The sequence below is a fragment of the Nicotiana tabacum genome, chromosome 23, assembly GCF_000715075.1.
Source record: "Nicotiana tabacum cultivar K326 chromosome 23, ASM71507v2, whole genome shotgun sequence".
In the NCBI taxonomy this organism is placed as follows: Eukaryota; Viridiplantae; Streptophyta; class Magnoliopsida; order Solanales; family Solanaceae; genus Nicotiana; species Nicotiana tabacum.
Genome location: NC_134102.1, coordinates 117,335,022 through 117,349,604, shown reverse-complemented (window position 1 = coordinate 117,349,604; position 14,583 = coordinate 117,335,022). Strand labels below are relative to the sequence as shown.

The window sequence follows — 14,583 nt, the reverse complement described above, 5'->3', positions numbered from 1 at the left end:
GTTTCGTATTTGGGACAAAAATTACGTATTCACACGACATAAATTTTACTTGAAAAAATTAAGATCTTAGGCGTGAAAGTATTATTTCACTTCCTCAAACAAAAATTCAATTTCAAAAATTTTCTACTACAAGTTAAAACTGAAATAATGACAAATACCGTTGAATAAATTTTAACTTATAAATAATGATTTCAATGTTTGACAAGTGAAGTAACGGCCAAATGAGTTAGTAAAACCAAAAGATTAGACGGAAGTTCTGAAGAATATTTTGGTGGTAGTAAAATTTTGGTCTTTTTGTCGATTTTTTTTTACCATTGTAACATTCTGATGTGAGTATTATTTGTCACGTCATCACCGAAAATCATCTCAAACAAAACTCACAACCCGGGGCTGAAGTGTAATATTTAATACTATAGGGTTGCATGTAAAATTTCATAAAACTAATATACTAATGAACAAACAATGAAAAAGAAAAGAAGCCTTTTACTTCCGTTTCCCAGTTGCCGGAAAATCGACAATTGGACGAGGAAACATTGAAGACAAGGGCTTTTTATTTATTCAGTTTGTGATGGAGATCACAGTAGCTTCTAAATTTTAACTGTTGGTCTCATCACTTTTCTTCACCCTCCTTTTTTTGGGTAGAAAAAAGATTTAGAAACGATCTTCTTTATCTTTTGAAATTTGCCCAAGTCGATTTTTGGTGTTGTTAATTTCTATGTTTTGTTTACTGCAGTGTAATCAAATTGAGGAGGAGGAGTGAAGCTGTTATAAATGGGAGAAATGGTAATTGTATTGGAAAATTTTAGTGCTTGCATTTTTTGCTTAATTTTTATTTAATTTTAGATTATTTCATGTATTGGGGTTCTTTCCAATCAGCTTTTAGTACAATGTATATCATGGAAGTGAAAGTCCATGTTTTTGTCTTTTGAAATTTGAGTACTTTGTTAATCAGTCATTACAGTTACAAGAACTATGTTTTTGAGGATAGCCCTTTTGCATCAGAGTTGTTTCTCTTGATGTTGTTTCCACTTTCCACAATTAGGTCTTCTTGTGTAGCATATAAAGACAACATCCCTTCATGTTAAGATAAGCTCAGACAATTTTATTTACAGCTATTACTCTGAGATACATGCATTTGTTTGGGTTTGACACCCTAATCAGTGGCAGAGCTATGTCAAAACCTCCTTTGTTGAAAACTTCCTTTCAACTGTGAAAATAGGGCAAAAAGAACTTTTTGGTTCTATGTAAGCTGTTGAATCCCCTTCATATAAGGAAAAACCCAAGTGGAGTGGCAAAGGAGGATAGCAACATTGTAGATTACAGGTGAAACAGAAACTATGAGGTGCCATTGACAACAGATCCTAAAAGTAAATCCCCTTTTTTTTCCAACAATAGTGTCTGGGGCAGCGTGTGTGTATGTTGATAGTTTACCGGCTACCTGTAACTCTTACCACCACAGTTATTGGGTTTTGTTTACCATGGATTAGTCAAATGGCAAGAATTCACCAAGTGTTGCCTCTGTTGAGATGGGCAGCTAGACCCTCTCCCTTGAGGGCATGTGAACATATTATATCTACTGAAGATTTAAGATAGCCATACTTGTTAAGTAATACAACAACAACAACAACATACCCTGTGTAATTCCACAAAGTGGGGTCCGGGGAGGGTAGAATGTATGCAGATCTTACTCCGACCTTTGTGAGGGTAGAGATGTTGTTTCCGATAGACCCCCAGCTCAAAGAAAAATTAAAAGAGGCAGAAAAAACAAGTAGTAACAACAACAAGATAAAGAGATAAGGTGATAGAATACTCAAAGCGAAAGAAACAACAAAAGAAATCTGCGGATAGGAAGTTACGAAAATACTAGACTAATTTTAATGCTATCGGCATGAAAAGGAGACACGCATGCCTCACTACGAACCTTCTACCCTAATCTCAACCTCCATACCCGCCTATCAAGGGTCATGTCCTTAGTAAGTTGAAGCAACACCATATCATGCCTAATCACTTCTCCCCAATACTTGTTAAGTAATGTCACTCTTATTTGAAACATGCGTTTTTAAATTGTGAGTGCACATGTGTATGCATGGTTTTTGAAGTGGAAACGGACTAGCTTCTGCGATTTCTCATTGCTCTTTATTTATATTGTCAATGCTTATAACCTTTTTTGAAGTGGAAAGGACTGACTTTTGGGATTTCTTATTGGCCGCTTTATTTGTATTTTCAAAGGTTATATATCCTTTTATTGGCTGCCTGTTAGGTTCTTATGCGAGAGGAGGATATAAATCTGGACGCTGTACGGGCTAGATGTAACCTTCTTTTCTTTTGTGTCTTTGGTTTTTGGCCCTTACATCATCCCACATTCATATTGCTCCTTTTGCTGGCAGTTTCAAATGTTCTTAAAAGACATTCGGAGCTAGCAGAGCGTCTTTCTAGGTATTGGATCTTAAGATATACTTGATTGGTATTTACATGATCTGTCAAGTTTTTCATTAAATCTCACATCTTTTCTCGAATTTTTGCTACGAATGACACATAGTAAAAGTTGCAAGCAAGAGAATCTTCCATTATTTTTCGGTCAAAGTTTAAGAAAGGAGCTGACGTGTACATCACGTAGTTGCAGGTTAGATATATGTGATGATAGGATGGCTAGGGTTTGAATAAGGGAATTCTTTAATGAAAGAATGTGAATAGAGAACTGTAAGGGTAAGGAGGATCAAAGGAATTCGTGAAAATGGAAACGCAACTAGAAAAGTTGAAAAGAAGATTTATCAGCATCCTTAATCTACTTTATAATCATGAGAAAACTTTTTGGCACAGAAATGTTGGACTAATAAACAGAACTTCCTGCAATTCATTGTTTCTTAGCATGTAAGATTTAAAAAAACATATTCCAATGGTTGATCAAAAGGAAATACTCTTTGACTTGGTGCATTTTTTATTAATACAAGAGTCAATGATATGAGTTGTTTTTGGTTAGCAAAACATCAAGGAATATCTTGAGTTTTAGTTTCTAAAGAATAGAATTGAAGAAAATGTTTATTAATAAGATTAAATGCGGGTCCCGTCAGACATTTTTTGTTATATAAATAGTGTAATAACTTCCTTTTTAAGGTGGGACAAAAGTAGGACTGCACAGAAATTCTGACATGTACTCTCTCAATTAAATTTATTTAGAGTCGGTGTTTTGAAGGCAAGAAGGAGCAGCTGCAATATTTGAAATATAGTTGTTTGCATTATTTGTACTATTGGAAAGATGGACATGTTGTTACGGACAATACTTGATACTGTTTTTAATAAAATCTTCACCTTACCAAAAAAAAAAAAAATTAAATTTATTTAGAGCTTATGACATATAATTCTCAGTTTAATTTAATTAGGAGCTATTTCATCTAAAAGAATTTTATTAAGAGCTCAAACTTTTGGCTCAGATAAAGTTACATCATATCTCCCGAGCATGATGGCATCTTTGCAAGCACTTAGATTACTAAGATGGAGCCAAAAAGAGTGGTGCTTTCTTTCTGTTTCCATAGTAGTTGTGTTTTCTGCATTTACATTGGTGCGAATCACCAAATAACTGTGACAGTTATGGTTTCTCTAGGGACTCTGACAAGTCAATTTTTGAGCATCTACAGAGGGAATTTGAAGCCGCACGTGCTTCTCAAACTCAAGGTAACTTTGGTAGAATTCTAGAGCACATCTAGTTCTGATGTTCTTTTTTCTCTTGCTCTTGGTTGTGTTCTATTTAAGTTGTGAGCACACAAATAGTACTGGAATGGTTCATTTATCACATGGAACGTAATGTTTAGTCTAATACTTGATTTTCGCTTGTTATTTTCTGCAAGTGTTTCTTGTACCATGTTGTTTGGTATCTGATCTAAGGAGCGTACCTAATAACAGCCATATATGGCTGCAAGTTTTTTAAAGACTGCTACTTGAAAAAAAGCGCTTCTTAAATACTTGCTCATTCATTTTTGATTTTATGATGTTTAAACTATGTCTTTAAAGAGTGAATTTGTAAAAAATTGTTTCAGTAGATAGTGTATTGATCGCGGTGGGCATAGCTTATTTAAGTCAGCATTGCATTTTGCTGCATGTTACTTCTTGTTCCACATATAACGATGAGTTCTTTTCCTCGATCGGTCCTGTTTGATCCTCAGTTATCCTTGAAATGTACTTGATCTAGTCTATACAATATGTAACTCCTGTCTCATTTTGATTATTTTGCAGAACTTAGCTTAGAAGGTGAGCAATGGAATGATGGCTTATTAGCAACAATAAGAGAGCGGGTATGTACGGTTAAATTATTTGATCCAGAGTGTCCATTCATCTCCAAGCTTGTTTATTCCTTAAGATATTTCTCTTTCCAACCAAGCAATCAGTAATCTTTCCCTTTTTGTCATCATATTAGAGGATGCCAGATTCAGACAGCTACATGGTTTTAGCTTACTCTACTACTTTTCTGCTCCCGTTCTCAGATTCTATCACATAATTTTCTGTTGCATGATTCAATCTATCTTAGGTACATATGGAGGCAGAGAGAAAGGCCATGCAGATGCCAGGGGACACAACCCAGTTGCCAAATCCTTTTCATGAAAAGATTACGTACAAAGTTGGGAATAAGGTATGTTGTGCCTGGTAACTACAATTTGTCATGGTTTACAGGAGAAATTATTTTGTGAAAGATCCTTTAAGATCTTTAAGTTATGTGTTCTGATTTCTGGATTTCAAACCATTTTCTTGTAGTGTCTAATTCATTTGTTGATCTACTCGTCAGATTTCTTGCTTATCAAAAAAAAAATTGTCGATCTACTCTTATAATTTGAGTAGTTTTGTGCTTTCTGTTCTTACTGCATCTTGGCTTTCCACTAAGTGTTGACATGTAGTTTAGTTTGGCTGGATCTATATTGTTTGCTGTGCTTACTATCAGAACAAGTTGGCAGTGCTGGAGAGGCTTGGAATTGCGAGGGATGTAGACCGGACTTTTTTTTTTTATATTATATTTTTCCGTGCAGTTTATTTGTTGCTTAGATGGAGCAAGGATTGGCATACAATATGAGACTTCATTTGCAGGTACTTCACGTGCTATTGTCTAGTGGTGGCTACAATTTTCCAGTTGGGAACATTCCAATACATACCTTGATATACCTGTACAAATTTCCCAAATGAAGTTTATTCTGTTGTAGATGGGGTCAAATTTTGATTCTTCATCTAGATTACTAGTGAATGATGTCAATTTGTCTAATTTACAGGCGAATCTTGTGACCTATACCACTGTGTGCTTGAAAGCAAGTCATTTCTTGAGAAGATGACTGTTCTGGAACATACAGTTCCTTTTTTCTTGCCAATACGTGAAGCTGAAAATGAGTTTCTCTCGTCAAATGCAATAGTATGGTCACTGCATTATTTGTGTTAGATCCTATTCTAACATGGTCATTGCTTCATTTGTATAGATCCTAGCCTTTTCCTGTATAGTACTGACTGGATAATTCTGAACTTGCATTCATGATTTCTTCAGAAATTTATTGACCATGTCGGAGATCTCTTGCAAGCCTATGTAGATAGACGGGAACAGGTATGCCCTAACTTAGAGATAATGAAGTACCAGAGTTCTTCCTTTTTTTTTGGGTGAACGATATGACTCAGCAGTTTCTTGCTCAGTCATGGGCTTGAATCACACACTTAATCTCCTTTCCCACTTTGCATTGGAGACTGTCTTCGAAGTCGTTAATCATTTGCTAGTTTCACAGAAGATTTGGTGGAATAATTAGGACAAAGCAGAGGCGATAGTTGAATTAAAGAGGTGGAATCACCATTGGGGTTGGACATTGGATGATGAAGAAAGGAACCTAGAGATGCAAATACAGAGGATTTCAGCAGAACATTGTACTCCCCCCGTTTCAAAAAGATTGGCACTATTACTATTTGGGAAGTCTACGGGTTGTTTTTTGACCGCATTTTTCTTAAATATTTTATAAATATTTTCAATTATGACTTTATAATACTTTTTATGTAGTTTCTGAAAATATAAATTTTATTTTAAAAAACTTGAAGAATCTATGTCCAAGTTCACAGTCAAAGTTAAGTACTTTGACCTTCGTACTCCGAACTATACCAATCTTTTTGAAACGGAGGGAGTAATAAAGATAAGAATCTGAAATAGAAGATATCAACTGGAAAGCAGAGTAGAATGAGGCTTTTGGAATGTGGGGTATATTATAATTCAGAACTTCAAAATAGAAAATCAACAATCTTTTTAGTATTCGAATGAAAATTATATTGAGGGGATGGATCTACTGTATGATGGATAACATACAGAGTATCTAGCTTTTGTAGTTCTTTAATAGGTTTTTTTCAGTGCCGTTTAGGTACAAAGTTATTTTACCTCTCAAAAATATTTTTCATTGGCATGTTTGTATTGGTAAAATGCAACTTGTTCTTTTGCAGGTTCGGCTTATTAAAGAGCTGTATGGAAATCAAATCGGTGAACTCTATCATAGTCTTCCATACCATATGATCGAGTTTGTGCTTGAAGATTTTGATTCGTATGCTTTTCTTCCTTTCTGTTATTGTATCTTCCATTTCACTATCCTTCACGAGAGGTTGGCTTTGTAGGTTTTATTCTCTTTTTTCCAACTTGGATCTTCCTTTTGTCATGGGTGGTCTTGTGAAGTACTGGACAAAAGCATTAAGTGAACCGGACTATGTTATTTAGGCTGTAGATGTAGGAATAATGTTAGCTTCCTAATATCACTACTCAAAGAAACTAACAATACCGTGAACTATGAAGCAGCTAACTTATATGGTATAACAATCGTGGCGCACAACTTGATTTAGTTTTGACCGGTGATAAAAGTTTTCAATTGTATCTCCCTATGATGCTATCAGCCTATAACATAGCTGTGAGAAGGCACGGGAGAAAATATGTTATTGATATTGGATGTTCAATACAATACAAGAGGTCCTTATTTATAGCTATACTATACAAGGACATACTACTCCTCTACCAATGTGGGACAAGAATACACTATATACATAGTTGTAAACTAACACTCCCCCTCAAGCCGGTGCATACAAATCATATGTACCGAGCTTGTTACATATATAACCAATACGAGGACCAGTGAGAGACTTGGTGAAAATATCTGCAAGTTGATCATTCGACCTCACAAACTTTGTAGCAATCTCTCCTGAAAGTATCTTTTCTCTGACGAAGTGACAATCAATTTCAATGTGTTTAGTTCTCTCATGAAACATCGGATTTGATGCAATATGAAGGGCAATTTGATTATCGCACACAAGTTCCATCCGAATGATTTCACCAAATTTCAACTCCTTGAGTAATTGTTTGGTCCAGACTAGCTCACATGTTGCCATAGCCATTGCTCGATATTCTGCTTCTGCACTAGACCGAGCAACTACATTCTGTTTCTTGCTCTTCCAGGACACCAAATTGCCTCCTATTAAAACACAATATCCAGACGTAGAACGTCTATCAGAAGGCGATCCTGCCCAATCAGCATCTGAGTATCCAACGATCTGCTCATGACCTCGATCCTCAAACAGTAACCCTTTGCCTGGAGCCGATTTTATATATCGAATAATGCGGACAACTGCATCCCAATGACTATCACAGGGAGAATTCATAAACTGACTTACAACACTCACAGGATAAGAAATGTCGGGTCTAGTCACTGTGAGATAATTTAATTTTCCAACCAGCCGCCTATAGCTTGCAGGATCGCTAAGCGACTCCCCTGTCCTGGCATAAGTTTAGAGTTCGGATCCATCGGAGTGTCAACAGGTCTGCAACCTATCATCCCCGTCTCCTCAAGAATGTCTAAAGCATATTTTCTTTGAGAAATAACAATACCTGAGCTAGATTGGGCAACCTCAATACCTAGAAAGTACTTCAATCTGCCTAGATCCTTAGTTTGGAAGTGTGGAAGAGATGCTGCTTCAGATTGGTAATACCATCCTGATCATTGCCAGTAATAACAATATCATCAACATAGACTACTAGATAAATACAGAGACTTGAAGTAGAGTGCCGATAAAACATAGAGTGATCAGCTTCACTACGGGTCATGCCAAATTCCTGGATAACCATGCTGAACTTACCAAACCGCGCTCGAGGAAACTGCTTTAGACCATAAAGTGACCGACGCAAGCGACATACAAGGCCACGAGACTCCTCCTGAGCAACAAAACAAAGTGGTTGCTCCATATAAACCTCATCCTCAAGATCACCGTGAAAAAAGACATTTTTAATGTCCAGTTGATAGAGGGGCCAATGATGAACCGCATCCATGGATAGAAAAAGGCGGACTGAAGCCACTTTAGCCACGGGAGAGAATGTATCACTGCAATCGAGCCCAAATATCTGAGTATATCCTTTGGCAACAAGACGGGCCTTAAGTCGATCAATCTGTCCATCGGGACCAACTTTGACTGCATAAACCCACCGACAACCAACAGTAGATTTACCTGAAGGGAAGAGGAACAAGCTCCCAAGTACCACTTGTATGTAAAATAGACATCTCGTCACTCATAGCTTGTCGCCATCCTGGATGAGACAACGTTTCACCTGTAGACTTAGGGATGGAAACGGAGGACAAATAAGATATAAAAGCATAATGGGGAGATGACAGACGATGATAACTCAAACCGACATAATGAGGATTAGGGTTAAGTGCGGTCTGTATATCTTTCCGAAGTGCAATCGGTGTACTAGGAGCAGGGTCTGCAGCAGGAGCAGGGTCAGGCGCAGGACGAGAACCAGTTGGGCCTGATGGAAGATGCAAACGACGATGATAAGTCAAGAGTGATGTTCCTGTGGCTGGGGAACTAGGGGGAACAACACTAGACTCCTCAACGATTGATATGGATGAAACCTCTGTGGTCGAAGGTGGATGAGGAGCTATAGTAAACTCCTCAAAGGTCAGTATAGGTAAGACCTCAGATCTATCATGGTGGTCAGCAGAAGTAAAGAAAGGTTTAGACTCAAAAAATGTGACGTCAGCTGACATAAGGTCCTACGAAGATCTGGAAAATAACAACGATATCCCTTCTGAACACGAGAATAACCAAGGAAGACACACTTGAGAGCACGAGGAGCTAACTTATCTTTCCCAGGGGCAAAACACGTGCTCCCAAAAACAAGGGGTGGAAGAGAGTATAAGGGTGAGCGGGGAAACAATACTGAATGCGGAATCTGATCCTTGATGGGAGATGAAAGCATCCGATTAATCAAATAACAAGCTGTGAGAACTGCATCGCCCCAAAAACTCAACGTAACACGAGATTCAATTAGAAGTGTGCGAGCAGTCTCAATAAGGTGCCTATTCTTTCTCTCAGCAACCCCATTTCGCTGAGGGGTATAAGGACAAGATGTCTGATGAATAATTCCTTGAGAAGTCATAAACTGCTGAAATTGAGAAGATAAATATTCTAAGGCATTATCACTGCGAAAAATGCGAATAGAAACACCAAATTGGTTTTTGATTTCAGCACAGAAACTCTGGAATATAGAAAATAACTCAGAACGATCTTTCATTAAGAAAAGCCAAGTACATCTTGAATAATAATCAATGAAACTAACAAAATAACGAAATCCCAAGGATGAACTGACTCTACTAGGACCCCATATATCAGAATGAACTAAGGAGAAGACAGACTCTGCATGACTCTCAACACTACGCGAAAAGGAGGCTCGGGTATGTTTCCCAAGTTGACACGACTCACATTCTAATGTAGACAAACTAGATAAACTAGGCACCATCTTCTGAAGTTTGGATAAACCTTGGATGTCCTAAACGTCTGTGGATTAGATCTGGAGGATCTGTAACTAGACATGTTGTGGAAGGACTGAGTGAGTTAAGGTAGTAAAGGCCTTCTAATTCACGTCTTGTACCAATTGTCTGTCCCGTACTGCGGTCTTGCATAATAAAAGAATCGTCAATAAAATATATACCACAAAGGAGGGCACGAGTCAAACGACTAACAAATGCAATACTAAAAGGACAGCCAGGGACATAAAGAACGGAATCTAGGGTGATAGAAAACAAGGGATTAGCTTGTCCAGCTCCTTTTGCCTTAGTTTGACATTCATTGGCTAAAGTAACAGTGGGAAGAGACTGTGAATATACAATATTTGACAAAAGTGATATATTACCAGAGATGTGATCAGAAGCGCCTGAGTCCATGACCCATGGGCCAAGAGTGCTAGACTGGGAAACACAAGCAAAAGAATTACCAGTAACAGAAGTATCAGTCTGAGCAACTGAGGCTACTTGTGGAGATGTCTGCTTACTTGCTCGATACTGAAGGAGCTCATTATATTCTTCTTTAGATAAAGAAAATCCCTGGTTACCTGGAGTCTCGGACTGAGCAATGTAAGCATTTTTGAGTGGACGACCATGTAAGAAATAACACATTTCACGAGTGTGTCCAAGTTTGTGACAATAAGAACACTTGGGTCTAGACTTCCAAAACGACCTCCTTCTTGTCTATGCTCCATAGTTTGAGATGCCCAAACATCCATTGTCTGGGATGCAAGAACAGAGGAATCAAGTATCTGTGATGAGATCACTGGTGGACTTGGTGCTGCAGCAAGGCGGAGTAATCGAGAGAATAATTCATCAACTGTCGGGACAGTTGGACTAGCCAAAATCTGGTCGCGTACTGAATCAAGATCATTAGGAAGTCCAGCGAGGGTAAGAACGAGAAACATCTTCTATCGCTGCTCTTGTTGTTTTTCAACACTAGCAGAAACTGGCATCAACTTCTCAAATTCCTCCATGACTGCCTGTACTTGACCCAAGTAAGTAGACATATCTAATTCCTGCTTCTTTAAGTTTGTCATCCGCGATATCACATCATAGAAGCGAGATATGTCATTAGTGTATAAGGTGCGTACCTTTGCCCAAACCAAATAACATGTCTGGAATGGACGAAACAAGGGCATTAACTTGGAATCAATAGATCGCCACAAGATGCTACATAACTGAGCATCGATTTTTGCCCAAAGTGCTATTGCCTTTTCATCTCCTTCGCTAGACTGTTTGATTAGATGATCTTGAACACCTTGACCTCTACACCACAACTCGACAGATGAAGCCCAAGCTAAGTAGTTTGAACCTCCCATTAAAGGTTCCGAGGTAATAATAGCATTAGAGCTTCCAGAACTCATGTTTCTAGACCCAAAAGCATCAAATTTCAAAGACATTATTGCAAATTATTACCAAATAAGAGAAAAAATCAACTGTAATCCACTGAAAGAGAGTACGGAAACACAGAAACAGAATACTGAAATACTGCAGCTGCCGGAATCTACTGTAGCTATCGGAATAATACTGTAGCTGCCGGAAAAAAAGTCAAAGTGGTCGGAATGAAATGAAAACAGTAGGGGTAGAATCGGAAATACCAGGCGACCCAATTGTTCTGAAGGAAGATCTTCAAAAAATGGCCGGAAGTGGTCGTATGCGCCGGCGCGTGAGCTCACACGCGTGAGCTTCTGGTGGCGCGTGGAGGCGCGTGAGGAGGCTGCTACCGGAGATTTTCACTGGGGTTTGGTCGTCGGACAGTGACGACTCTTGTGGTAGTGTTGGATTTTGCACAACACTGACGGAGATGAAGCAGATGCAAAACAACCTTAAAAAAGTACTGATTTCTCTTTTCCGGAATCGCTGGAATTTATGCACAGCGATAAGTCTCTCACAATTGCTCTGATACCATGTGAGAAGGCACGAGAGAAAATATGTTATTGATATTGGATGTTTAATACAATACAAGAGGTCCTTATTTATAGCTATACTATACAAGGACATACTACTCCTCTACCAATGTGGGACAAGACTACACTATATACATAAGTAAACTAACAATAGCCTCACCCCGCTCTCTTGTTCGTCATATGTAGCGAATTTCTTCATTTTCTGGTTGGATCTTGTGCATACATGACTTGCTTTTGCGTGTGTCTAACTAACTACATTTTTGGATTGAGTGTTTCATTCAGATCTCATTATCTGTATGTATGCCAAAAGCGAATGTTTGATCTATAATCTTGGTTACTGAACAGACTGCAACTTATGGTTTAACCTGCAAACTCCAATTCTTACCAACATTTGGTTTCTTCTTGCAGGAAGGTGACAGTTAGTCTGAGATATGCTGATCTGATCTCTACACTTCCCTCTGGGGTTAGTGTCTTGGCATGGCCTATGCACCAGTCCAAGAAATCCTCCGAAACAATTCCCTTGAGTCAGAAAGGAAATGGAGTAGGAAGTCACCCTATCCCAGCGCGTTTGACATACGCAGAGGATGCACTCCGGACCATGAGTCTGCCGGAAGGTTTTGCTTCTTTATCTGAATTCCATCTCTGTTACTTTACGTATTATATGTTTGTCCAATGCATATTCTGTGTTAACCTTTTGGAAGAACTCTTAAATATATTTCCTTTACGTGGTAATGTGAGGCTGAGTCACGAGAAGGCTTCTGGTGACTATATCTGCCTGTATACTTTCTAGCTCTGGATAGATCAATTATACTTAACAAAGAATTACTGAGCTAAGGTTAAAAACCCTTATCTTATCGCTGAAGAGATGTATTGGACATTAAAAGATAGATTGAACCCATCCATGAGGTGGTAAGGCAACTATTATAAAGCTCTCTTTATGTCAGAAATAGACTTAAAGCGGAGACGCAAAACTTTTCGCCTACTTACTATTTGGAGAGTTGAAGACAATCTTCTCTAAACCCAGTTTTCAGGTTCTTTTTTAGTAAACTTATTCTATGAATCACTTTTTTTTCTGTTTTCTTTTTGGGTCTGAGGGTGGGGAAAGCAGTTAATGAAATAAGGCGTTTGATAAAATATGGAAAAGAGTGTCTTACCTTCTTCTCGAAAAAGAAGTATAGAGTAAAGTGAGAGTAAAGAACTCCCCAAGCTTCTTTGGACGATGATTTACATTTAATGTTGATTTTATGTATCGATTTGGACAAATTAGTAGCTGGCACCTTGTTTCTTGCAGCATATGCAGAAATTGTCTTGAATCTTCCTCAAGCTCTGCAGGACATGCTTGAGCACACAAGCTCTACATAGTTGGCCTGGGGTAGCAGCTGCCTCATCGGATTCTGTGTAGTGAATGCTTTGGTTGTAAACTGAATATTTTTACTTTATTTTTTATACTTGTATATTCTGAAAATCCGGTCTAGTGATTGTCATCTTCCCTCGGTATTGACTCTTTTACTTGGCTCAAGACAATTTGCCTTTGGTATGTATTATATCCTTTATATTTTGGGGAAGAAATGGGAGAGAATTCACAATTCACACATTGTGGGAGAATCAGAGGTGGATCCAGAATTTAGACCCTATGAATTCAGCCTTTGAAATTTTTAGCATTGAAGTCATTATATTTTGAAAGCTATGAGTTCAAATCTACTATTTATTGCAATCTCAGTGGATTTTACACATAAATTTTTGCTCCGCATCGAAAGTTATGGGTTTGGATGAATACGTCTCCTATACGCTACATACATACACGCCCCAGGGGATAACACATTTTGCTTTCCTTCCCTAACCCAACTCCGTTTCCTGCAAATGACAGTGCACCAGGTGAAGATAATAATCAAGTTTCTCTGCTTGTGATCTGCGCGAAAAGCTGCCATGGGAGACAGTTCGATTCTGAACTTAACCTGCACTGCCACATTCCAGTGGCATTTTTGCTAAAGATGATAATCTACAAAATTGATTGTTGAGCAATAGATGATACTGACGTAGGAGTTGTTTGCCTACGTCAAAGTAGTAGTACCTAGTAAACACTTAAAACTATTTCAAAGATATACCTATGTGTATTTGTCACTCTCTCTCTCTTTCTACGTTTAAGCTACAACAAATAGTTTTGCCGGAAAATATAAGCTTCGTCGGAAGAATCAATTTTCCAGTCACTTTTGTTCTACTTCGTCTTTCACCCATTTTTCGTTTACTGCTCACCTTCACCTTCACCTTCATTTTTTCTCCGATGACATCATGTTAACAACACCACTAGAGGAGCCATCAAATGCGGAAGCTTAAATCGAAACGTTAGCACCTTTGGAACAGGCGTTGAAGCTTAAATCGGGAAATTCTGATGCCGTTGCACGGCCGGTTCCGGCGCTTGAGGAACATTCACTACCAAGATCTGCTCCAAAAGATTAATCCACCCGTTGTTTCACCTAATGACATGTGGGAGCATTTATCACAGCAAGGTAAACTATTTTCACGGTTTAAATTCCGGCAGAAGTACTGGTAATTTTGCAACGGAGGTGGTGGTGGCGCTCCACCGGTTCAGCCATGGCTAGTTCGGAAAAGTCGTTGAAGGAGGCGTTTGAAGATAAAATCGATTGAAGCCCTGGGTTAAACGCTGACATTGATTTTGATCCCGTGCTACGATTTCTCCGGTACAACACCATTTTTGTTATCCAAAGCTAATGCTCTGGAAGTTAGTGTTGTTTCCTTTTTCGGTCCGTAGTATTTAGAGCTGTTTATATGGGCCGGGCCGTGTTAGTCCAGCGTGGGCTTTAACAATTGACACGCTGGGTTGGGCTAGC

General features: G+C 38.4%; 1 protein-coding gene across 3 annotated transcripts; it reads left to right on the top strand.

The window, feature by feature from the left end:
* Positions 1 to 460: 460 nt before the first annotated feature.
* On the top strand, positions 461 to 13,336 carry LOC107826074 (uncharacterized). 3 transcript variants are annotated; one of them, XM_016653016.2, is made up of 13 exons: positions 461 to 600; positions 734 to 783; positions 2,261 to 2,309; positions 2,388 to 2,436; positions 3,602 to 3,672; positions 4,231 to 4,289; positions 4,523 to 4,624; positions 5,016 to 5,073; positions 5,253 to 5,389; positions 5,519 to 5,575; positions 6,448 to 6,545; positions 12,143 to 12,348; positions 13,026 to 13,336. In XM_016653016.2, the coding sequence occupies exons 2-13, from the start codon at positions 772 to 774 to the stop codon at positions 13,094 to 13,096; spliced, it is 969 nt and encodes a 322-aa protein (XP_016508502.1). In that variant the 5' UTR covers positions 461 to 600; positions 734 to 771; the 3' UTR covers positions 13,097 to 13,336. The 3 variants fall into 3 exon arrangements, with proteins under 3 accessions (XP_016508502.1, XP_016508503.1, XP_075102400.1); XM_016653017.2 differs by having other exon boundaries at positions 464 to 638; XM_075246299.1 differs by having other exon boundaries at positions 471 to 600; positions 2,230 to 2,309.
* Positions 13,337 to 14,583: the final 1,247 nt, after the last annotated feature.